Below are 27,092 nucleotides of genomic sequence, written 5' to 3'. Positions count from 1 at the left end.
GCAGTGCAGACGAGCTGCAAGAGTAGCTCATGGTGTCTTGTCAATGATATACAGGAATTTTTCTAGCAGGGATAAGGAGGTGATTATTCCCTTGTATAAGGCAATGGTTAGGCCACATCTTGAGTACTGTATACAGGTCTGGAGGCCTCATTTCAAGAAGGATGTAGAGCTGCTGGAACGAGTACAGAGAAGGGCAACAAGATTAGTGAATGGAATAAAGGGTTGCTCTTACGAAGAAAGGCTTAAGTTTTGCAAATTACTGAGTCTGGAGACTAGGCACCGCCGAGATGATCTGATAGAGGTGTATAAGGCTTTGAATGGTTTGAGCATGCTCAATGCCAATGGGATTCTTCATCTTGCTCAGAATAATCACCTCAGAAGGCATAAATTCAAATTGAGGAAGGACAGATGTCGGATAAATGTGCGGAAATTTGCCTTTGGCCAGCGGGTGGTTGGTTGGTGGAACCGACTTCCATCACTTGTTGTTGAAGTTGATAGCCTAAACAAATTTAAGGCTGAACTGGACAGGTATTTCGAACGAACGGAGGGGTGAAATGGGAGTGGTGTGTGTGTTTTTTTTTTTTTGGCTGATGCTGAATAAGCTTGCTTTTTTGCATCATATGCCTCTACTAATGCTAATGCCTCTACCGCTACCTTTATTGGTATTAATGTAGATATAGCCACAGATAATAAATTAATTTCATCCTCACAAAAATAAATGCTTGAATCTAAATCAATTAAAGCTTCCTGCACACAATATCTCAACTCAAAAAGCATTCAAGCATGGACAATAAACTGTTCCAATGAGCTTTGGAATCTAGTTACATGACATTTTATTTGCTAAATTCTGCTGCAGTATATGTTTGTAAATACTGTATTTATAATTTTTGGTTGGTGGTTATAAAATCACCTTTATATGATTCAATCATAAACTAATTATTTTTTAAATTAGTACAGAAAAACTGGTTTTTTTGTATCAGTACTGGTATTTGTATAGTGGAAAAAAATTGCCAGTATTTGGGATCCCGGGATCTTGGTTTTGTAAGCCCTAGTATCACCTGAATATGTTTATTGCAATTTAAGGGTGATGGGGATATAATGGATGCAGCATTCTGTTGCAGTTTTTTGTCAAGTTTTTCACTGATTTCATATCTATTTTCCCCACTCTCAGTTGATATCATTAAAACATGTCTGGATGGCATATACATATTAATGAGATAATCCACATAAATGAGATAATACATATTTATGAGAGAGAGTTATTTATTATAGAGCATTTTTGAAACAAAATGTAGATTTTTATTTTGAAGATTAAATTGAAAAACTAAATTGGAATTGTTTATAAAATTGATAACTTATTTACTAAAATTTACCCTAGGTGATGTGAAATTGATTTTGATCACTTATATACTGTGCATGGAACACATGTAGGAACATATTCTACAGGTAAAAATAAGAAAAAAAGTTATAAACATTTTTCTAGTCTTTATTTCTGAGATATTAAACATTAATCATTAATTACATACCACATAAAATTAAACTGAAACATTAGCATTAGTAGAGGCATATGATGCAAGAAAGCAAGCTTATGCAGCATCAGCCAAAAAAAAAAACTGCTACCATTTCACTAGGGTTTATTCTATGCATACCTCTAAAAAGGGAAAAAGCATCTACAACAACTGTTCAAAGTGACCTCTATTTTTTGCAGTATTCAGTATGACAAATCCATGAATCCCTGGCACATCTGATCATTTCAGGACTATTCTTACTGGTCTCCAAATGTGATTTCTCAATTCATCTTGCATGGTAATATGCATAGAATAAACCCTGGATTTCATGTTGAACCCACACAAAGTAATCTTAGGATGTGTGAGGTGGGTAATTGCAGTGGTCATTGTACAGGTCCATTCCAACCAGTTCATTAGTTATTGTACTCCCTATTTAAAAAAGTGTCAGAAACATCATGGGGAAAGGTGGGCTGATGCACCATTGTGCATAAATTGCATCCTTTGCCAATTTTCAAGGGGTGTTGCTAGCACAAATTGCCTTGCTAGTAAAAAACAAGGACCAATAAGATTGTTTCTAATAATATCACAACAGTAAAGGAAAAGATATATTAATAATGAGTTTTGAGAATCATATGTGGGTTTTCTTTGCCCTAAGTACGAGTTTTTTTAGGAACTAAATTCCATTTTGTGTAAAACTTAAGTAATTTCTTAATTTCTCAACCTAAACATGGTTGATGATCACGTTTACATTGAAAAATGAGCCTATGATGGAAGTTCATAACAGTTCTTGGCCTGTTATGAAATGGATACAGTTGCTGTTCACGTAATGGCCTCCATATGCTTGCAGATGAAACTTTTATGTTACCTGACTGTCTTCTGGTACTTGTGGCAGGAGATAGTTGTAAAGCATGAAGTATTTGCTCTTCAACATTTACAGTACATTGCGCTCTCTTGATATCAATGTTTACTGGATTTAGCAAACCTATTTATTTAAGTAATTTCTCCACAGCATGAAATTTTTCAGCATATCAATGAACAGGAATTCTTTAAATTAAAATCAAATCAATCAGTTTTTAGTGTCTTCCATATTATCAATTTAACAAATGCTGTAAACAATGAGGTAGTTGTTGGAACCTGAAACTCAAATAGTTGACACTGCTGAATACTACTCTGTCACACTGGTTACCCCCAGCTTGGTATGATTGATGTAGTTGGTGTTGTTGGTACGTATGTTTTGTATTGTTTAAAGCCTGTTTTGCACAGTCATATATTTATGACATAAATTTCAACATAACATGTTTTGTCATTTTAAAGGATTTTGTAATTTATGATTAAGGTTTAATATTTTGGAAATAAAGATTTGAGGCCTATGTTTATAGGAACTTTCTATTGTTTTTTTTTGGCTGTAGAATATGCTCCTATATTTGTTCCATTCAATTTTGAAGTACACTGCATGTGGAAATGTCATTTTCATTTGTCAGTTAATAAATAATAGTGTATTAAAAAGAAATATAGCCCACTGATGTGATTTTTATTTTTTTAGATGATTAAATTACATTATAAATTGGAATTTTGAAATGACTAGAGAAATATGAAAATGAATGTATTCTGCCAAATACACTTGAGTGATCACTGAATTATGACCACCTACCTAATACTTGGTAGGTCCTCCTTTTGCTCTCAGTACAGCAGCTGTCCAACATGGCATTGATTCAACAAGATGTCGGAAGCGTTTGGGAGGTATGGCCAACCAAGCTGTGTGTAATGTGGCCAGCAATGCAGGTATGGAGGTGATTAGTGTATCCAGACGCCTGATATGCCTTTCCATAGTGCCCCACAAGTGCTCTACGGGGGTGGGGGGGTTGTTCAGAGGCCAGTCGATATGCTTGGGAGTCAGAACTGTGTTCCTCAAACCATTCCTGCACAACAAGTGCCTGATGGCTCGGCGCATTGTCATCTTGGAAGACACCATTGCCATTTGGGAAAAAGTGTACATAGTCAGCAAGCAGTTGACGACAGCGGAGACCACTGATACATTGTTCCACATGCACCTACACATATAAATTGGATAATTTACCTTTAAACTTATACTGCCTTATATATATATATAACAATTTGACGAGGTAACCTTTTTAAAGATTACCAGAATTTATCTTTGTTGATATTTTAATCTTTTCTTGGTGCAGCATAACTGTAGTCGTGTTTGCGCCAGTAAAATCAAAATCAAATCAAATCAAAACCACATGCACCAGGGGGCCAAGTTCCTGCCAGTGAAACATGCCCCACACCATACAATCGCCTCCACCGGCCTGCACTTTTGATACCATGCATGATGGATGAAGAGCCTCATGTTGTTGATGCCAAATGTGTACATGACCATCCACGGTGTGGAGTAAATGACGTGACTTATCTGACCAGCACACCTTCTTTCAGTCTTTTAACGTTCAACTTGCATGCTCTTTGCACCAGGCGAGTCTTTTATGCCGATGAACCTTGGTTAGCAGAGGATGCCATAAGGATAGTCTGCTGGTATAGCCCATACGTGCGAGCGTGCAATGCATGGTTATGCCAAATATTTTTCCGGGTTGGTCCATGTTGTATTGGGTAGTCCTCTTCAACAGTGCTGCGCCTGTACAAGTTGTTGGATCCGCCGCTCACCTCTAACATAAACCTTTTGCTGACCTTTGCAGTTTTGACAATCAGGTCGTTGTTTGACCATTTTGATGCCAGTCCTGGTACACTTTAACTACAGTGGCTCTTGAACATTCCACCAGTTCAGCCATTTCGGAAATCGAGGCACCAGCTTGTCAAGCACCCACAATCTGTCCTTTATCAAAGTCCGATAAATCCTTCCTTTTACCCATTACGCTCGAAATTTTACTACCTAATGAACCACTGACACCTTATCTATGCTATGTAGGTCGACTAACTCCGCACTCTCGTACCTCACGTGATCAACGGATTGCATTCAGTTTTCGTAGGGGTGGTCATAATTCAGTGATCACTCAGTGTAAGTCAACCACTAAATGCCTTTATGACAAATTTGATAACACTGGAGGTAACAAAGATGCATTCAAAAGTGGGAGACTGAAATTGTTTCCAGAAAGAAAATTTAAATTCATTTATGCTGCAATGATTCCAAATAAATTTGTAAAACGATGCATTATGCAATCCACTGAAGTGAAATCGTGCACAGTTGCTGCAGTGAGACCAAATCAGCCATCTCCAATATTTCCAGAGGTTCATGGACCATGTAAATCATGTTGCTCAGAAACTGTATAATTGATTGTGGACAGGTGAGGCATGAATTCATTTGGATGGGTGTATTAATTCTCTGAATTCTCAGGATATGGTTCTCAGACATTTCTCATGAGATCTATGGAACTTGTGTACATTTCTGAAAATTTGGTATGGTTTTGCCAAATTGAAACTCTTGCATGAAACTGCATACTTCCATGTGTAGTTTTATGCAAATAACTATGTTACTGCCTTTAATGAGATTATCAACAGTTGTGCAGACATTTGGGGGAAACATTGTTGTCTGACAAACTCCCTAAAATCTGGTTGCAGCTAGAAATATGATTATGTATATCTCTCACTTTTTTGGCATATTTGGGGCCTGTGTTCCATGGAAAGCTGATTTCAAAAGGATTATGTCCATCAAGAAGTCCAGACATAGGTTGATGTGCTTTGCTTAATGGAGATTTTAAAGGATATTGAGTATATTGTGTGTATTCAAATCACATTTCTTAGCTGGAAGAGCACCCAAGTAGCTATAAGTAACCCACGCAGCAAATAAGTAACACCATTAATGGACACATTTTGAGTATTTGATAACCAGGGCTTTGTTAAAATTGAAGACTGTAAGTAGCCACATCCAGGAGCCATCTCTCAGAGTCAGGAAATTAGTAGTATCAATTTGAACTTTTCATATGGTGGAAATGCAGTAAAATGAATACAGTATTACTGAGACATTTCATGAAGTGGGAGTGGGATGGCAATTTCTTGTTTGGAAAAGCCTTGACAAGGCCATATTTACAAAAAATTTAATTATATGCCCTTTTGTGAGGATTGGAATGAGTATAATCAAATAATTAATGGAATGGACATAATGAAATGAATAATAATCAGTTGTGCACAAATTAGTTGATTATGAAATTATTGCTTGGAACTGAGTACACGCGCACGCACATGCACACACACGTGTGATCATGGAATTATGACCATCCCATCAATAATGGGCTATGTTGTATATTTCACAGTATAAAAAGCCAAATAGCTTCCTATGCCAGAGCAGTGGTAATTTGCATCTGATTTTGTAGTCGAAGTGATAAAGTAACGACCATGAGATATAGAAATGATATCACAGAGGTTTAAAATGGCATGATTGTGGGTGTGCATCTGGATCATGGTGATCCATATTGGAAACACCATGTCGTGTTGGTTGCTCATGGCCCACTGTGGTTAAGGTGTTCAAAGAATGATGTCAGATGGGTCAAACCACCTCCTGCCGATAGAACTATAAAGGATTATGCAAGGTGGATTTTTATGGTAAATAAAGGGTGTAGGACATTGCATAAGCTCAGTGGCAGGTCACTGTGCAAGAGTTGACATCACAGTACAATATAGGGAGTGTAAGGACAGTATTTGAAATGATGTGCTACACACTGAGATGTATGGGGTTCCACAGCGGATGACGAGAGAGAGAGACACACACTCTTCTCACTGCTGATCATCATCAGTGGTGAGTGCTGTGTTTTTAACAACATGCTGGTTAGCCACTGGAGGATTAGAAATGAGTGCACTGGTCAGATGAATCCAGATACCTGGTTCAACATGCCGACAGATGCCTTTGTGTATAGTGTAAACAATACAAGTCCATGGACCCATCATGTATGGTGTCTACTATTCTGGAAGATGATGGTGATTGCTTAATTTGGGGCACATTTTTCTGGCAAGGACAAGAACCCTTGATGTGTATGGGCCGACATTTAACTGGTGAGGTTTACTGGCAGCTTTTAGGAGACCACGTGCACCCTGCTGTGTGGCATTTCTTCCTGGACAGAAATGGGATCTTCCAAGACGATAATGTGCTATGTCATCAGGTCCATGCTGCACAAGTGGTTCACGGAACACAATGAAGATATCACCCATCTTGATTGGCCTCCAAATTTGCCTGACCTCAGTCCAATTGAATACCTGTGGAGTGTTTTTTTATGGGAAATGAGGTGTATGGACATGCAACTGTCACCTATACTGACACTGTGGTAAGGCTTGCAGGTAGCATGGCTACAGATCCCTACAGATGACTTCACGCATTTAGTCGAGGCTATGCCTAGGCAAATAGCAGATATATCCATGGAACACGGTATTAAGTAGGTGGTCACAGTTCAGTGATCACTCAGCATATATTTATTAATATATATTAAATTGACAAAAGGAGAGAAAAAACAACAGTGGCTCACGTGTGCGTATGTAGTTTTGAAGAAAATGGAATTACTGGCTGACTGGTAATAGTACTTTGTTTAATTACTATTGGTAACATTGGATCAAATCCATCCACTTTTTTTTTTTTTTTTTTACTTCTGGTCAATTTCCTAATCATCTAATTTGCATATAATTGATTATGAAAATGCCATAATAAATGTTATGCAAATTTTTCCTATAGGTTATATTTTTTTTTGTACATGCAGTATATGTAAATGATATCATTCTGAGGATCAGCTTTGGCATGGCCTTGTATACTCATTCTGTGTCATTTGTAAATTCATCATTTTTCTTATCAGTAAATGCTATCTTAACAGAACTGTATTGTGTTCATTTATTTTTAGGTCAATACTATATGCTGGAATGAAAGTGGAGAGTATATTCTCTCGGGTGCTGATGATAAATACCTTTGTGTAACACATGGGTATAAACACTCAGTAAGTATAGATTTAAAAGGATTGGTCCTGAAAATTTTCTGAAAGTTTGTTACTTTTTTCAACAACATTGAAAGACAACCTGGTTTAAAAATCAGATTATCTTTCAGGATATATTGCTAAATTCACTTTAAACAAGTTGATAAATACTCAACTGGAGTACAAATATTGAGAACTTCATGAATTATAATATATTCACTTGAAAGGTATTATTCTGTAATGTAGGATGATAAGATAATAAGTAAAAATACTTCACTACAGTTTGGAGTAGTAATTTAATGTTAAAATTTTTATGCCTTTTTTTTATAAGAATTTTATCATGCTGCTTTCTGTACACTATGTGTGTGTATATATATATATATATATATATATATATATATATCTACTGTACAGAATCTGTGTGGTAAAGCATGTTCTAATGTGTGTTGGAGTGCCCTTTAATATTCACACTTCTCATTACAATTTATCAACCACCCATAAATATATGAATATTCTCATATATTTATGAATGGCTAATAAATTGAAATCAGAAGTGTGAATGTTAAAGGGCACTCCAACACTTTATTATTATGATATGATTTTCCACACAATTTCCATTTTCTCTCTAGTTGGTGTGTGTATTTTTTATTTATTTATTTATTTATTTTTTGTGTAAGAGGGAGTTGTTTGTTCCTTTGTGACCCTAGACCTATTTCACAAGGCTAATATAAATGAAATTTCCTTCTGTTTTTTTTAGCATTAGCAAAGGCACATGATGCAAGAAAGCAAGCTTATATAGCATCAGCCAAAAAAAAAAAAAAAAAAACCCTTTATTTCACCCATCCACTTGCTCTAAATGTTTGTCAAGTTCTGCCTTAAATCTATTTACGCTATCAACTTCTACAACGACAGATGAAAGTTAATTCCAGCAATCAACCACCCGTTGGCTGCTGGCAAACCTTCGCACATCTACCCTATGTCTTTCCTCAATTTCAATTTATGCCCTCTCAGGTGATTATTCTGAGCAAGAGGAAAAATCCCATCAGCATTGGGCATGCTTAAACCATTCAAGGCTTTATACACCTCAATCAGATCACCTCGCAGGTGTCTAGTCTCCAGACACTGTAATTTGCAAAACTTAAGCCTTTCTTCATAAGAGCAACCCTTTGTTCCATTCACTAATGTTGTTGCCCTTCTCTGTTTTTGTTCCAACAGCCCTACATCCTTCTTAAAATGAGGCCTCCAGACTTGTACACAGTACTCAAGGTGTGGGCTGACCATTGTCTTATACAAGGGGATAATCACCTCTTTATCCCTGCTAGAAAAATTCCTGTATATCATTGACAAGACACCATGAGCTACTCTTGCAGATCATCTGCTATGCTCAGAAAACTTCATATCTGCCTGCACAATTACCCTCCAGGTCCTTTTCTTGATGGTTCTTGGAACCTTCTTGGAACAGGACCAGGGTATGTCTGCCAGGGGCAAAGGTTGATGACGTTGTAGAGCAGATATCATCTTTTAAGGGCACAAAAGGTGATATAGTTGTACACGTTGGCACTAATGATATTAAGAGTAGGAGACCAGCGGAATTGCTTAACAAGTACAGGTCACTGTTGAAAAAAAGCCGTGAAGTAGGGTTGAATTTGAAAGTGTCTGCAATTCTGCCCAGACACGATAGGAGGGAGTATATGATGAGAGCCTTGTCGATCAATTCGGCCCTGGAAAGATTGTACAAGGCTGAAGGGGTAGAATTTTTTTCAGCCTGGACTGTACTTGTTAACAGAAGAGATTGCTTCTACAGGGATGGGATACACTTAAATAGAAAGGGTGCAAGAATATTTGCTGATGCTATCGAGGCAGTGTTAGGTGGGTCGGAAAACTGCTAGCTTGGGGGGAGACAAAGACTAATGGATTAACAGTAGCCACTGGCAGAGGTGAAAGAGATTCTTGCACTGCTTCTATTGGAATGAGCAGAAGCCTGAAAAACAAGATGCAGGATATTTCAGAGACTGCTGGAAGTCATTGCGGTACAAGTAAACACATGGGTTGTGTTAGGGTAGCTAAGAATAGAAACAGGTGCATGTATACTTGCGTGTACACTAATGCTAGGAGTTTAGTAAATAAATTTGATGAATTTGAGGTATTACTCAAAACATCAAAGGCAGATATTGTTGGGATATCAGAGACGTGGTGTCACACAGATATAAGGAATGCAGAACTGGAATTTGGGGAGTACAACGTCTACAGAAAGGATAGACAGGATAGGAAGGGAGGAGGGGTTATGCTATTAGTTAAAAAACACATAAAATCCAAGGAAGTGAAGCCAGTTGACATCGCTGGACAGTGCAGTGTTGAGTCAGTTTGGTGTGACATAAGCATAGGTAAATCAAAATTGAGAGTAGGAGTGTGCTATAGGCCTAATGACTCTGATGAGTATAATAAGATACTGTACAGGGAAATAGAATGGGCCAGTAAATCAGAGAGTCTTATAATGGGGGATTTTAATTTCCCAGATATTGACTGGAATTTGTGGGTTGGTCACTCACACACTAGCAAGGCTTTTGTGGATTTATTGGATGATTGTTTTCTACACCAGCATGTTCGGGAGGCAACTAGAGGGAGTAATACTCTTGATCTGATTATCAGTAGTGATTCTTCATGCATTAGGAATCTGCAGATAAATGAACCACTGGGTGGCAGTGATCACAGTGTGCTGAAGTGGGATTTACTCAACGAGGTAACTACCATCATAGGTAAAGGGAAGGGTTTTTGCTTTCTTAAAGGCGACTATGATGGTCTGAGACAGTATTTAAATTCTATACAGTGGGACCAACTGATGATGTTACCAACAGCAAATTCAAAATGGGAAGCATTCAAGGAACTAATCTTGGAAGCTACCAGGCTTTACATACCAACCAAGAAATATTGTTCAAGGTTCAGGCCTAAATGGTTGTCAGATGAACTAATGAGACATATGGCAGAGAAGAAAAATGCATGGGATACATACAAATTAATGGGTGACGTGGAAGCCTATGATAGATACAAGTTGGTCTGTAACCAAGTCACAAAGGAGATTAGGCAGGCAAAGGCAGATTATGAGAAATCCTTGGCAAAGGATGCAAAGAAAAACAGAAAAGAGTTCTTTACCTATTTAAACTCAAGAAGGAAAGGGATGAATCAGATTGTTCCACTGGATGTTGATGGTTCAACAGTTGAGGATCCAGCTCAGGTGGCTAACAATCTAAACGAGTATTTTGCATCTACATTCACACATGAGGAGTTATTCAGGAAGGGGAATGTCGTAGGTGAAGTAAACATTGGCAGTGAGCTAGATGATTTTGTAATAACTGAGAGGAAAGTGGAGGAGAAATTTTGAGGATAAACATAAAAAAGGCACCTGGGGTGGATGGGATCTATCCAGTTATATTAAAGGAGGCAGCAAAGGAAGTAAGCAAAACCCTAGCCATAATTATGAGAGCTTCATTGGACTCAGGGGAGGTACCCATGGACTGGAGATGTGCAAATGTAACCCCAATTCACAAAGGAGGATCAAAGGCTGACACAAGTAATTATAGACCTGTTAGTTTAACTTCGGTTCCAGGAAAATTAATGGAGGCACTGGTTAAAGAAGCACTGCAGGATCATCTGGACAAGAATTCAGTTATAGCTCAGACACAGCATGGGTTTGTTAAGGGCAGGTCTTGTCTGACCAATTTAATTGGATACTATGATGTAGTCACAAAAGAACTGGATGCAGGGAATAACTTTGATATTATATATTTGGATCTTAGAAAGGCTTTTGATACTGTTGCGCATGGAAGACTGCTGCACAAATTGGAGAAGTGTGGCATTCGAGGCAAATTGCTGCTATGGATAAAGGGATGGTTGAGTGGCAGAAGACAGAGTGGTAATCAATGGACACTGCTCAACGTGGACTAATGTTAATGATATTTGTCAAGGGTAATTAAATTTAATGATATAGCATTAGCATTAGTAGAGGCATTTGATGCAAGAAAGCAAGCTTATGCAGCATCAGCCAAAAAAAAAAAAAAAAAAACCACTTCCACTTCACCCCTCTGTTCGTTCAAAATACCTGTCCAGCTGAGCCTTAAACTTATTTAGGCTATCAACCTCCACCACAAGGGATGGAAGTCTGTTCCACCAACCAACCACGCGCTGGCTAAAGGCAAATTTCCGCACGTCTATCCTACATCTGTCTTTCCTCAATTTGAATTTATGCCCTCTCAGGTGATATTTCTGAGCTAGAGGAAGAATCCCATCAGCATTGAGCATGCTTAAACCATTCAAGGCTTTATACACCTCTATCAGATCACCTCGCTGGTGCCTAGTCTCCAGACACTGTAATTTGCAAAACTTAAGCCTTTCTTCGTAAGAGCACCCCTTTGTTCCATTCACTAATCTTGTTGCCCTTCTCTGTACTCGTTCCAGCAGCTCTACATCCTTCTTGAAATGAGGCCTCCAGACCTGTATACAGTACTCTAGGTGTGGCCTGACCATCGCCTTATACAATGGAATAATCACCTCCTTATCCCTGCTGGAAAAATTCCTGTATATCATTGACAATACTCCATGAGCTACTTTTGCAGCCCCATCTGCACTGCTCAGAGAACTTCATATCTGCCTGCACAACCACCCCCAAGTCCCTTTCATTCTCTACCACTGTCAGTGTTGTACCACAGAGTTGATATGTTGCTCTGGGGTTGCTGTTTCCCATGTGTAGTACTTTACATTTGTCAATGTTAAACTTCATTTGCCACCTCTCAGCCCATCTGCTCAACCTTTCCAGATCCTGTTGCAGCAGCATAGTGTCAGTAGTGTCCTTGACAACCCTGCCAACCTTTGTATCGTCTGCAAACTTGGACATTAAGCCCGATATACCATCATCAATATCATTTATAAATACAGAAAACAATAATGGACCCAACACTGAGCCCTGAGGGACTCCACTAATAACATCAGTCCACGATGAGCAGTGTCCATTGATTACCACTCTCTGTCTTCTCCCCCTCAACCACCCCTTTATCCATAGCAGCAATTTGCCTCCAATGTCACACTGCTCCAATTTGTGTAGCAGTCTTCCATGTATCCATGTGCAACAGTATCAAAAGCCTTTCTAAGATCCAAGTATATAATATCAAAGTTATTCCCTGCATCCAGTTCTTTTGTGACTGCATCATAGTATCCAATCAAGTTGGTCAGGCAAGACTTCCCCTTAACAAAACCATGCTGTGTCTGAGCTATAACTGAAGTCTTGTCTAAATGATCCTGCAGTGCTTCTTTAACCAGTGCCTCCATTAATTTTCCTGGAACAGAAGTTAAGCTCACAGGTCTATAATTACTTGTGTCAGCCTTTGATCCTCCTTTGTGAATTGGGGTCACATTTGCACATTTCCAGTCTATGGGTACCTCCCCTGAGTCCAAGGAAGCTCTCATAATTATGGCTAAGGGTTTGCTTACTTCCTTTGCTGCCTCCTTTAATATAACTGGATAGATCCCATCCACCCCGGGTGCCTTTCTTGTGTTTATCTTCAACAGTTTCTCCTCCACTTTACTCCCAGTTATTTCAAGATTCTGTAGCTTACTGCTAGAGTTGAATACACCTCTGGCATTCCCCTCGCTGAATAACTCCTCATGTGTGAATGTCGATGCAAAATATTCATTTAGTTTGTTAGCTACCTGAGCAGGATCATCAACACTTGACCCATCAATATCAAGTGGACCAATCTGATTCATCCCCTTCCTTCTAGAGTTTACATAAGTAAAGAACTCTTTGCTGTTTTTCTTTGCATCCCTTGCCAAGGATTTCTCGTAATCTGCCTTCGCCTGCCTAACCTCCTTTGTAACTTGGTTGCATATCAACTTGTATCTATCATAGGCTTCTGTGTCATGTGTTAATTTGTATGTATCCCATGCATTTTTCTTCTCTGCCATATGCCTCATTAGTTCATCTGACATCCATTTTGGCCTAAACCTTGAACAATATTTCTTAGTTGGTATGTAAAGCCTAGTAGCTTCCAAGATAAGTTCTTTGAATGCTTCCCATTTTGAATTTGCTGTTGGTAACATCATCAGTTGGTCCCACTGTATAGAATTTAAATACTGTCTCAGTCCATCGTAGTCTCCTTTACGGAAGCAATAACCCTTCCCTTTACCCCTAATGGTAGTTACCTCTTTGAGTAAATCCCACTTCAGCACACTGTGATCACTGCCACATAGTGGTTCATTTATCTGCAGATTCTTAATGCATGAAGAATCACTGCTGATAATCAAATGAAGAGTATTACTCCCTCTAGTTGCCTCACGAACATGCTGATGTAGAAAACAATCATCCAATAAATCCACAAAAGCCCTGCTAGTGTGTGAGTAACCAGCCCCCAAAATCCAGTCAATATCTGGGAAATTAAAATCTCCCATTATAAGACACTCTGATTTACTGGCCCACTCTATTTCCCTGTACAGTTCCTTATTATACTCATCAGAGTCATTAGGCCTATAGCACACTCCTACTCTCAATTTTGATCTCCCAATGTTTATGTCACACCAAACTGACTCCACACTGCACTGTCCAGCGATGTCGACTGGCTTCACTTCCTTGGTTTTTATGTGTTTCTTAACTAATAGCATAACACCTCCCCCCTTCCTATCCTGTCTATCCTTTCTGTAGACGTTGTACTCCCCAAATTGCAGTTCCGCATCCCTTATATCTGTGTGACACCACGTCTCTGATATCCCAACAATATCTGCCTTCGATGTTTTGAGCAATACCTCAAATTCATCAAATTTATTTACTAAACTCCTAGCATTGGTGTACACGCAAGTATACCTGCACCTGTTTCTATTCTTAGCTACCCTAATACAACCCATGTGTTTACTTGTGCCGCAATGGCTCCCAGCAGTCTCTGAAATACCATGCATCTTGTTTTTCAGGCTTCTGCTCATTCTAATAGAAGCAGTGCAAGAATCTCTTTCACCTCTGCCAGTGGCTACTGTCAATCTATTGGTCTTTGTCTCCCCCCAAGCTAGCAGTTTTCCGACCCACCTAACACTGCCTCGACAGCATCAGCAAATATTCTTGCACCCTTTCTATTTAAGTGTATCCCATCCCTGTAGAAGCAATCTCTCCTGTTAACAAGTACAGTCCAGGCTGAAAAAAATTCTACCCCTTGAGCCTTGCACAATCTTTCCAGGGCCGAATTGATCGACAAGGCTCTCATCATATACTCCCTCCTATCGTGTCTGGGCAGAATTGCAGACACTTTCAAATTCAACCCTTATTCTCGGCTTTTGTTCAACAGTGACCTGTACTTGTTAAGTAATTCTGCCGGTCTCCTACTCTTAATATTATTAGTGCCAACGTGTACAACTATATCACCTTTTGTGCCCTTAAAAGATGATATTCGCTCTGCAACGTCATCAACCTTTGCCCCTGGCAGACATACCCTGGTCCTGTTCCACCTATCTTTTTTACAAAGCATGTTCCCCGTTTCCCTGACAATAGAGTCACCAACAACTACTAGTTCCTTCGGGACCAGCGCATTCTGCCTTGGGGGTTGTCTCTGTGTCACGCGATGCCCAAGTGCAAGCTCTGGCGTTGATGTGGGCAGCTGAGAGCTTGATGGGCCCCTCAATTTAGTTTCTTCGAGGGCATCCACCCTGTCCTTCAAGCTCTCATATAGGCCCATAAGAACGCCGAGTTGTTGCCTGATATCGATACACTCCTTGCATCGCGCACACACAAAGACATCCCCCTTGGCAGTATCATGTCCCGTACCCGATTGCTCTGCAAACATCAAGCAAACAGTGCATTTTATAAGGCTGTGAGTCAGAGGACAACTGCCCCCCCTCAGTTCTGCTCTGAGCCACAGCACTTCCATTAGCTTGAGCCTTTTGCTTTGCTGCTCTTGTCTGAGTCATGATTCTATTAATTTATTAATTAATTATGTTATTAATTATACTACGTTTGTAATCTAAGTCGTTATATGTATTTATTTAAACGTACAATTTAACTGCTAACGAAGTTCAACTAACGCTATCTAGTACGGTATCACAATGGCGGGAAAATTACTAACGGTAGTTACGAACACATGGAAACCCTTACCGATACTTTTACAAGGCCGAGTAAAGAATAAATACACCAAATTAATCAACAAATCACAAAATAATGTTATACTACTAAATTTAAATCAAAAGTTTTATAAAAACAATAATTTCAAATCAATAAATAAGAAAAATCCACTTAGCGGCTTGGAACACGACCGTCACTAGTGGCCTCGTCAGCAGACTCCCGAATTAGTGGTTATTAGTGGAGTTCCTCAGGGTTCAGTGTTGGGTTCATTGTTGTTTTCTGTATTTATAAATGATATTAATGATGGTGTATCAGGCTTAATGTCCAAGTTTGCAGACGATACAAAGGTTGGCAGGGTTGTTAAGGACACTACTGATACTATGCTGCTGCAACAGGATCTGGAAAGGTTGAGCAGATGGGCTGAGAGGTGGCAAATGAAGTTTAACATTGACAAATGTAAAGTACTACATATGGGAAACAGTAACCCCAGATCAACATATCAACTCTGTGGTACTACACTGACAGTGGTAGAGAATGAAAAGGACCTGGGGGTAATTGTGCAGGCAGATATGAAGTTCTCTGAGCAGTGCAGACGAGCTGCAAGAGTAGCTCATGGTGTCTTGTCAATGATATACAGGAATTTTTCTAGCAGGGACAGGGATGTGATTATTCCCTTGTATAAGGCATTGGTCAGGCCACACCTTGAGTACTGTATACAGGTCTGGAGGCCTCATTTCAAGAAGGATGTAGAGCTGCTGGAACGAGTACAGAGAAGGGCAACAAGATTAGTGAATGGAACAAAGGGTTGCTCTTACGAAGAAAGGCTTAAGTTTTGCAAATTACAGAGCCTGGAGACTAGGCAACGCCGAGGTGATCTGATAGAGGTGTACAAGGCTTTGAATGGCTTGAGCATGCTCAATGCCGATGGGATTCTTCCTCTTGCTCAGAATAATCACCTGAGAGGACATAAATTCAAATTGAGGAAGGACGGATGTCAGATAGATGTGCGGAAATTTGCCTTTAGCCAGCGGGCAGTTGGTTTGTGGAATAGACTTCCATCGCTTGTTGTTGAAGTTGATAGCCTAAACAAATGTAAGGCTCAGCTGGACAGGTATTTCGAACGAATTGAGGGGTGAAATGGGAGTAGTGGTTGTTTTTTTTTTTTTTTTTTTTTTTTTTGGCTGATGCTGAATAAGCTTGCTTTCTTGCATCATATGCTAATGCTAATGGTAGTTTTATATGTATCCCATGCATTTTTATTCTCTGCCATATGTCTAATTAGTTCCTCTGACATCCATTTAGGCCTAAATCTTGAATAATATTTCTTAGTTGGTATGAAAAGCCCTAGTAGCTTCCAAGATTAATTCTTTGACTGCTTCCCATTTTGAATTTGCTGTTGGTAACATCTTCAGTTGGTCCCACCGTACAGAGTTTAAATACTGTCTCAGACCACCATAGTCGCCTTTACGAAGGCAAAAACTTTTCCCTTTACCCTTGATGGTAGTTACCTCATTGAGTAAATCCCACTTCATCACACTGTGATCACTGCCACCTAGTGGTTCCTTTATCTGCTGATTCTTAATGCATGCAGAATCACTACTGATAATCAGATCAAGAGTATTATTCCCTCTAGTTGCCTCCAAACATGCTGCTGTAGAAAACAATCGTCCAATAAATCCACAAAAGCTTTGCTAGTGTGTGAATGACCAACCCACAAATTCCAGTCAGTCTCTGGGAAATTAAAATCCCCCATTATAAGATACTCTGATTTACTGGCCCACTCTATTTCTCTGCATAATTGCTCATTATACACATCAGATTCATTAGGCCTATAACACACACACACACACACATCTACTATCATTTTTTTCCTTTCCCAGTGCTTATGTCACACCAAACAGAATCAATATTGCATTGTCCACCAACATCAATTGAATGCACTTCATTAGATTTTGTGTTTTTTTAACTAACAGCATGACCCCTCCTCCCTTCCTTTCCTGTCTATGCTTTCTGTACATACTGTACTCTCCAAATTCCAATTCTTCACTGCTTTTGTCTATGTGACACCATGTCTCGGATATCCCAACAGTATTTACCTTTGATGTCTTGACTAGCACTTCAAGCTCATCGAATCTATTAATTATACTCCTAGCATTGGTGTACATGCAAGTATACGTGCACCTGTTTTTACTCTTAGTTACTCTAACACAGCCCTTGTATTTACTTGTACCACTATGACTCCCAGCAGTCCTGGAAATCCCCATTGCCTTGCTTTCCAGGCTGCTGCTCAATTGCATTTCAATAGAAGTAGTGCAAGAATCACTTTCACCTCTGCCAGTAGACTGTGTTAATCTATTAGTCTGTGTATCCCTCCCCCCAAGCTAGCAGTTTTCCCTCCCACCTAACTCTGCCTCGATAGCATCAGCAAATATTCTTGCACCCTTTCTATTTAAGTGTATCCCATCCCTGTAAAAGCAGTCTCTCCTGTTAAAGATCATAGACCAGACTGAGAAAAATTCTACCCCTTGAGCTTTGCACAATCTCTCCAGGACCAAATTGATTGACAAGGCTCTCATCATATACTCCCTCCTATCGTGTCTGGGCAGAATTGCAGACACTTTCAAATTCAACTCTAACTCACAGCTTTTTTTTTCAGCATTGACTTCTACTTGTTAAGTAATTCTGCTGGTCTCCTAATCTTAATATCATTAGTGCCAACGTGTACAACAATATCACCCTTTGATGATATCTGCTCTACAATGTCATCAACCTTTGCCCCTGGCAGACATGCCCTGGTCCTGTTCCACCTAACCTTTTTGCACAATATGTTCCCCCTTTCCCTGACAATAGAGTCACCTACAACAACTAGTTCCTTTGCGACCAGCGCATTCTGCCCTTGGGGTTGCTGCTGTATTGCGTGATGTTCAAGTGCAAGCTCTGGCAATGATGTGGGCAACTGAGAGCTTGATGGGCCTCTCAATTTAAATCCTTCGAGGGCATCCACCCTGTCATTCAAGCTCTCATATAAGTCCATAACAATGCTGAGTTGGCGCTGATTTCCTCACACTCCTTACATCGCACGCACTCGAAGACATTCCCCTTGGCAATATCATGTCCCGTTCCTGATTATTCCAGAAATATCAAACAAGCAGTGCATTTCAATAGACTGTGATTCAGAGGACAACCACCCCGTGCCTCAGTTCTTCCCTGAGCCACAGCACTTCCGTTAGTTTGAGCCTTTTGCTTTGCTGCTCTGGTCTGAATCATGATTTCTATTCAAGTTCAATAAAATTTCAATACAAAATATAAAAACTTATATCCCAATGCAGTTATAACACTATATATATGTATTTTGCTATTGAATATTATCTCTGAGTTACGTTATACTTTTGTATGACTTACTTATCCCCTGTCAACTTATGTGTATTAATTTATGATGTTACGTTTGTAAAAACTAGGTCGCTATATTTATTTAGTTAAAAAAGTACAATTCAGTTGATGAAATATAATAAGAATATAATAAGATAATAAGATAGTAAGTATAGTAGTATCAATATGATTAATTGATACTACTATACTTACTATCTTGTTTTCCGTTAAACCTTACACTATCTAGTTTGGTGCACACGTATCTTTTAACAATGGCATACTTTTTATATTAATCGCTAACTTTTTATAGTAATCTTTTTTGTTAAATTAAACTTTGAAGGTAATTTAATTTACTTGCCTCATATTTTAAAGAAAGTTATATTCGAAATGTATACATGAGAGACTTGCTAGACTTAGTTTGAAGTCATTCAAACTAAGTCTAGCAAATGTGGGATTACATTAGCACATCAGCCATATAATGGCTAACTGAAGTAGTTGAAGGTTGGAACCTAAAGCAGCCACCCCCTATGGATGCAGTTAGTATCTTTCATTACTGTAAAATAGAAATTAAGTAAGAATTCCATTACTGTAAAAGTTTATTTATAACCTATGATCTAGATAACTCGGATCATAGATGTGCAGACACGCTAATAGGATAACGGCATCCTAATTAAAAGTGATTCTTGCACTGCTTCTATTGGGACATGTAGCAACCTGGACAGCAGGTGTCAGAGATTATACAGACTACATTGACTATGTTAGGGTTAATAAGAGTAGGAAACAGGTACTAGTAGTAGTGGTGGCATGTGATGCAAGAAAGCAAATGTATGAGCTTATGCAGCATCAGCCAAAAAAAAATCACACCATTCCCTCCAAATACCTGTCCAGTTCCTCCTTAAATTTATTCAACCTATCAACTTCCACAACGACAGATGAAAGTTTGTTCCAACAATTAACCACCCTCTGGCTAAAGGCAAATTTCCGCACATCTAATCTACATCTGTCTTTTCTTAATTTGAATTTATGCCCCCTTAGGTTCGTAATCTCAACAAGTGGAGGATCCCATCAGAATTCAGCGTGCTGAACCCATTCAAAGCCTTATACACCTCAATCAGATCACCGCGCAGGTGCCTAGTCTCCAGCCACTGCAATTTGCAGAACTTAAGCCTCTCTTGATAAGAGGATCCCTTCATTCCCTTCACCAATCTTGTTGCCCTTCTCTGTACACGCTCAAGTAAATCTACATCCTTCCTAAAATGAGGCCTCCAGACCTGTATGCAGTACTTAAGGTGTGGCCTGACCATTGCCTTATACAGAGGGATAATCACCTCCTTTTCCCTGCTAGCAAAATTCCTGTATATCATTGAAAAAACCCCATGACCTGCCCTGGCAGCCTGTCTGGATTGCTCAGAAAACTTCATATCTGCCTGCACAATTACTCCCAGGTCTTTTTCATTTTCTACCACCTTAAGTGTAGTACCACACAGTTGGTACGTTTCTCTAGGGTTACTTCTACCCATATGCAGTACTTTGCATTTGTCAAGGTTAAACTTCAGTTGCCACTTCTTAGCCCATCTGTCCAAATTATCTAGATCCTGTTGCAGTAGCACACTGCCATTACTGTCATTAACAACCCTGCCAACCTTTGTATCATCTGCAATCTTCGACACTAAGCCTGATATACCTTCATCAATATCATTGATAAATATACAAAACAACAGTGGACCCAACACCGAACCCTGTGGGACTCCACTAATAACATTAGTCCAAGAAGAGCAGCACCCATTGATTACCACCCTCTGTCTTCTCCCACTTAACCATCCTTTTATCCATTGTAGCAACTTACCCTTAATACCATTCTGCTCCAATTTGTACAATAGTCTTCCATGCGCAACAGTGTCAAAAGCTTTCCTGAAATCCAAATATACGATATCAAAATTATTTTTTGCATCCAGTTCCTTTATAACCACATCATAATATCCTATCAAATTTGTCAGACAAGACTTTCCCTTAACAAACCCATGCTGTGTCTGAATTATTGTTGCAGTCTTGTCTAGATGATCCTGCAATGCATCTTTAACCAGCGACTCCATTATTTTACCCGCAACAGAAGTTAAACTAAGTGCTCTGTAATTACTCGTGTCACCCTTCGATCCCCCTTTGTGAATTGGGGATACATTTGCACATCTCCAGTCCGTGGGAACCTCCCCTGAGTCCAAGGATGCTCTCATAATTATGGCTAAGGGTTTGCTTAGTTGCTTTGCCGCCTTCTTTAATATAACTGTATAGATCCCATCCACCCCAGGTGCTTTTCTTACGTTTAACTTCAGTTTCTCTTCCAATTTGCTCTCAGTTATTACAAAATCATTAAGTATCCTGCTACAATTTGATAACCTTCTGCCATTTTCGAACCTTAATAATTCCTCACGTGTGTGAATGTAGATGCAAAATACTCATTCAGTTTGTTTGCTATCTGAGCAGGATCATCAACAGTCGAACCATTGATGTCAAGTGGACCAATCAGATTCATCCCCTTCCACAAATACTGTTGTGTACATTAATGCTAGGAGTTTAATTAACTGGTTAAGTCATGAAATGTGGATAGTGTAGGGATATTAGAAACATGGTTGCCACTAAGACATAAGGGATGTGGATTTTGAATATGAGGAGGTCAATATATATTGGCAGGACAGGAGGATGGTGAAGAGGTATGCTCTTGGTTTAGAAGGCCATAGAATCTCAGGCAGTGCACCCTGAGATTCTGTGGCCTACTGATGTGGGTAATCAGTGTGTAATGTTGGGTCAGTTTGGTGTGACATAAGAACTGGGAAAACAAAAGTGAAAGTAGGAGCATGTTATAGGGCCAAATGAGTCTGATGGATATGACGAACTGCTATATAGACAAATGGAGTGAAACAGCTCTGTTTGTCAACAATATTTATCTTGAAGATTAATTTCTTGGTTCCTGGCATAAGGCAATCGTGCTTGCCTTTCTCAAGCCAGGAAAGGATCCAGAATTTCCGAACGATTACACCCAGTTGCTTTGTCAAGCTGCTTGGGCAAGGTCATGAATAGGAGGGTCAGTGGCTGCCTCATGTGGTATTCAGAAGAAAATGACCTCCTTTTGGAAGTACAGTGTGGCTTCCCGAAGGAACAGGTCAACATTCGGCTATTCAGTACAGAAAACATCTATTTAAGATGCTTTCCTCAAATGTGAGCACCTGGTGTCGATTTTCTTTGATATGGAAAAAGCGTATGACACGACTTAGAGATTTGGAATCTTAAATGATATCTGTAATCTTGGTGTTAGGGATCATCATGCCCTTTTTATTAAAACTTTTTTTATTTAACATGTGGATATGTTCTCTCTCTCTCTCTCTCTCTCTCTCTCTCTTGAGCGTTTTACCCAAGAGGAGAAAATCCCTCAAGGGTCAGTTCAAGTGTTATGTTTTTTCTTATCAGTATTAATTCTATTTCGGAACAACTTCTTAAGACTGTAAACAATGCCCTCTTCATCGATGATTTTAGCATATTTTCACAGTCGTGCAACATGAGGGTTATTGAAAGACAATTGCCAAGCCATTGACTACATGACTAAGTCCCATACTACATATGGGAAACAGCAACCCCAGAGTAACGTATCAACTCTGTGGTACTACACTGACAGTAGTAGAGAATGAAAGGGACCTGGGGGTGGTTGTGCAGGCAGATATGAAGTTCTCTGAGCAGTGCAGATGGGCTGCAAGAGTAACTCATGGTGTATTGTCAATGATATATAGGAATTTTTCTAGCAGGGATAAGGAGGTGATTATTCCCTTGTATAAGGCAATGGTCAGGCCACACCTAGAGTACTAGAGGACAGGTATACAGGTCTGGAGGCCTCATTTCAAGAAGGATGTAGAGCTGCTGGAACGAGTACAGAGAAGGGCAACAAGATTAGTGAATGGAACAAAGGGGTGCTCTTACGAAGAAAGGCTTAAGTTTTGCAAATTACAGTGTCTGGAGACTAGGCACCAGCGAGGTGTATGGTTTGAGCATGCTCAATGCTGATGGGATTCTTCCTCTAGCTCAGAATAATCACCTGAGAGGGCATAAATTCAAATTGAGGAAAGACAGATGTAGGATAGATGTGTGGAAATTTGCCGGTGGTTGGTAGGTGGAACAGACTTCCATCCCTTGTTGTGGAAGTTGATAGCCTAAATAAGTTTAAGGCTCAGCTGGACAGGTATTTCGAACGAACAGAGGGGTGAAGTGGAAGTGGTTATTTTTTATTTATTTATTTTACTTTATGTTTTTTTTTGGCTGATGCTGCATAAGCTTGCTTTCTTGCATCAAATGCCTCTACTAATGCTAATGAACTCTTGGGCAGTGGCTAAAGGTTTCAAGTTCTCACCTCAGAAGACCATTTGCATACACTTTTGTTGCAAATGGAACCTTCACCCTGAACAAGAACTAAAGCTCAGACAAAACCTCCTTCCTGTAGCACCTGAAACAAAATTCTTGGAGCTTGTATTTGATAAGTTGACATTCCTATCACATATTCATCAACTGCAGACAAAGTGCACGTGGGGACTGAACCTCCTATAGACCATCTCCTTCAATAATTGGGGAGAAAACCACTGCATTTTACTCCACTCTATTGTGCACCAAATTAGATTATGGGTTCCAAGTGTGCACATATGCTAGAAACAGCATACTGCAATGGCTAGACCTAGTTTACCCTCAAGCCATCTGCATTACTATTGGAGCATTTAGAACATCACCTGTCCAGAGTTTATATGTCGAAGCAGCTGAACCACCTCATTACTTCAATGAAAGCAGTTGTTGCTAAAATATGCTTTAAAATTGAAATCCCTGCCAAACCACCCTACAAGTTTAGCCATAATGCTGTATACATCTTTTACTGCTTTTAGCCACCTAACCGAGCCCTATACACTCAGTTGATATTACTGACAATGAGCATGTGTCAGCTATTTTTAACTATTTAACTATTTAAAATTAACTTGTCTAGTTCTATTTAAAATATATCCTTTTATTTATATACTTTTTTTTAGCTGATTTATAGAGCTTCTTAATGTACTGTTATCTAATCGACATAATAATAATAGCAATAAGAGCTTAATTGACAGTACTCACCCCTTGTGGTGAGTACTGTCAATTAAGCTCTTATTGCTATTATTACATATACTTTTATTATTAAAAATATTAAAATATATCCTTTTATTATATATACTTTTTTAGCCGATTTATAGAGCTTCTTAATGTACCGTTATGTAATCGACTTATTATTATTATATATACTTTTATAATTTATTTATATATCATTTATAATTTTTTGACCATTTTCTATTCTTTTGTATAGTTTAGAAAACCTTCTTTGACATAGTGACCAATTTTCATAGGTCACGTCAATCTTTTATTGCCTTTTTATCTCTTACCATTTTTATAACTGTTTCTGTTCATTTACCATTGTTCGTATATTATAGCCTATGTTTCTGATGTGCCAATAAACTCCAAACCAAAAAAAACCAGCAGGCATAAATGCAAACTATTGGGCGAATTTGGTCTCAGGAAATTTGTTTTTAGTCAGTTTGTTGTTAATCACTGTAATAAACTGCATCTTTGCATAGTTTGGTTCTGTATTTCTTTGCCATTAAAAAAAAAAAATATATATATATATATACGGGAAACCCTTGATTAGTGCGGTTAATGAATCCTTGAAATATACCGCACTAATCAAACTTAAGAAACAATGGGAATAATTATAATGAATCCTTTAAAATTATGAAATTGTAAAAACATATTTTTTCTTACTCAATACGTACCTATAATGCACTGCCTAGTTCTTAAATTATTAAGGAATAAATTTAAAAAAAGGTAGTATGATTTAAATTTTATTTTTTGCAAAAAAACTTATCTAACTTCAATTGAACAGTGGTAGCTTTCTTCCTTTCCTCCATGATTTTGCGATAACAATCAATTTGCTTATCTAACCCTCAACAAACATTCATGCTTCTCTCTGCATCTGGATCAATCTCTAGTACGAGTTCTTTTGCTTTTTAAAGTGTATTAAATAGTTCCAAGTTTTTTGAATGAAATTTCTTTGGGAGCAAATTGCTTTTTTTCTGCTTCATTTTCGTCTTCTTCATCGTATGCATGTTGATGCTCAATTTCAAGAAGATCGTCGTTACTTAAGTCTTTTGAATGCGATTTCAATAATTCTCTAACGTTTTCTGAATCTACTTCCTCAAAGCCGAGGTCTTTTCCAATTGTAGTAATTTCATCAATAACTTTGTTGACAGGATTAATGAAACCGCAAAAATCATTTGCGCATTCAGGCAAAAGATTCTGCCAGACTGCTCTCATGCAGCTGTTTGTCATTTCTTCCCACGATTTGTGTATGTTCTCAATTGCTTCTTTAATATCGTAATATTAAAGAAGTTTAATATTAATAATAAAAGAATAAAAGAATGTGAGTTACCAGAGCAAATTTCAATTTCAGAGTTGTATGGGGTGCTGCTGTCGAGCATTTTGGAGTCGATTCCCATTCATTTAAGTTAGAAGACCCTGGTGAGTGCGTGTCACGTATTTGCCGCTTCAGGCGACGTTGTGAGTTGCCAAGCACTGCAAGAAAAAAACAGCGCACTAATCAAATTTGATAACGCATATATTAAGGGGATAGTATCAAAAAAATTTTGTGCGCTAATTAAAGCTGCATCATTCAAAACTGCATTAATCAAGGGTTTCCTGTATATATATATATACACACACATTTATTTAATTCAATAGCTATAGCATAAAATGGAGGTGAATATCTGCAACCTACAAAGGACCCTATCATCCTCTATATACAGGGTGTTTCAGTTAAACGTTTCAGAACTTCTAAGAGGGGTAGGGTACATCCTGACAACTCGAAATCATATAGCAATGTGGGGTCGGAAATGCTTTCCTGAAGCGCTGTTGTACACAGAAGCACCATAAAGAAAAGAGACCGTAAGTGAGAAATCGTTTTAATAATACATGAAAAGAAGCAAAAGGTACATGGATTAAAGTAAGTGTTCGAAGTTTCTTCCACCGGCTACAATGCACGCCTCACATCTCCGACGCATGGACATCCGAACATTCTGGAATACTCCAGGCGAATTTCGAATTTCTTCGGCAGCTACTGCGATTCTTGCAACCAGCTCCTCAGCATTGTCAACAGGGGTGTCATAAACTAGCGATTTCATATGACCCCAGAAATAAAAATCAAGACATGATAGGTCGGGTGACCGAGGAGGCCAATGCACGGGACCACCACGTCCGATCCACTGTTGACCAAATGTGACATCCAGGTAGTTACGAACATCTCCGCTATAATGGGCAGGGGCTCCATCGTGTTGGAACCACATTGTCTGTTGCGTCGATGCAGAAATCTGTTCATCTCTCAAAAGTTGTGGCAATACTTGCTGCAGAAAGATCAAGTAGATAGGTCCGGTTAGACGACACGGTAACAGGTAAGGTCCGATGAGGTGATCTCCCATAATACCGGCCCATACATTGACCGAAAATCGAATCTGTGCTGCACGACGTCGTATTGCATGCGGGTTCTCGACCGCCCAGATATGGTCGTTATGCGTGTTGAAAATTCCTTCCCTTGTGAAGGATGCCTCATCGGAAAACAACACTTCAGCAGGAAAAAGGGGATTTGTAGCACATTTTTCAAGGTACCACTGTGCGAAAGCAATACGAGGTGCATAATCCTCCGGTTGCTGTGTCTGGACACGCTGCACGTGAAACGGATGCATGTCTTGTTCTCGGAGAATCCTCCAGAAGCTGCAATGGGAAACCCAGACTGCGTTTGCTAGACTTCGTGTACTCGTTCTTGGATTCCCCTGTACATGCTGCAGCACATTCTGTTCGACGGCTGGAGTCCGTGCTGTTCTTACCCTGTTTCTGTCAGCTCTTTCAAATGAACCTCTCTCAGCTAACCTCTGGTGCAGTCTTGCAAAGAAATTATGACTGGGAATACGCCTCGTCGGATATCGTTCTGCGTACAAACGCTGTGCGGATGGCCCACTACAATTTGGTGCCCCGTACGCCAAATGCATATCGGCTAACTCTGCGTTCGTGTAATCATCCATCCTACTAACTTGGCGTTCTTGTGCGAAATTAAGATTCCCTGCACTAAAGCTCGGAATTTTCGATTCTGCCCATTGGTATATGATTTCGAGTTGTCAGGATGTA

At 39.2% G+C, this 27,092-nt stretch overlaps 1 protein-coding gene across 3 annotated transcripts in view; it reads left to right on the top strand.

The window, feature by feature from the left end:
• Positions 1 to 27,092, top strand: part of LOC150091388 (DDB1- and CUL4-associated factor 6-like) — a 405,008-nt gene that overhangs the window by 97,250 nt on the left and 280,666 nt on the right. For all 3 annotated transcript variants that reach the window (XM_090375313.1, XM_090375305.1, XM_090375299.1), the window contains exon 4: positions 7,340 to 7,432. In XM_090375313.1, coding sequence (XP_090231439.1) covers positions 7,340 to 7,432 — 93 coding nt within the window. The remainder of the gene's footprint in view (positions 1 to 7,339; positions 7,433 to 27,092) is intronic.

Source organism: Mastigoproctus giganteus, chromosome 1 (assembly GCF_048544385.1).
Source record: "Mastigoproctus giganteus isolate SK-2022 chromosome 1, ASM4854438v1, whole genome shotgun sequence".
Classification (NCBI taxonomy): Eukaryota; Metazoa; Arthropoda; class Arachnida; order Uropygi; family Thelyphonidae; genus Mastigoproctus; species Mastigoproctus giganteus.
The sequence above is the reverse complement of the archived record's forward strand: the minus strand, read 5'-3'. Positions and strand labels throughout refer to the sequence as shown.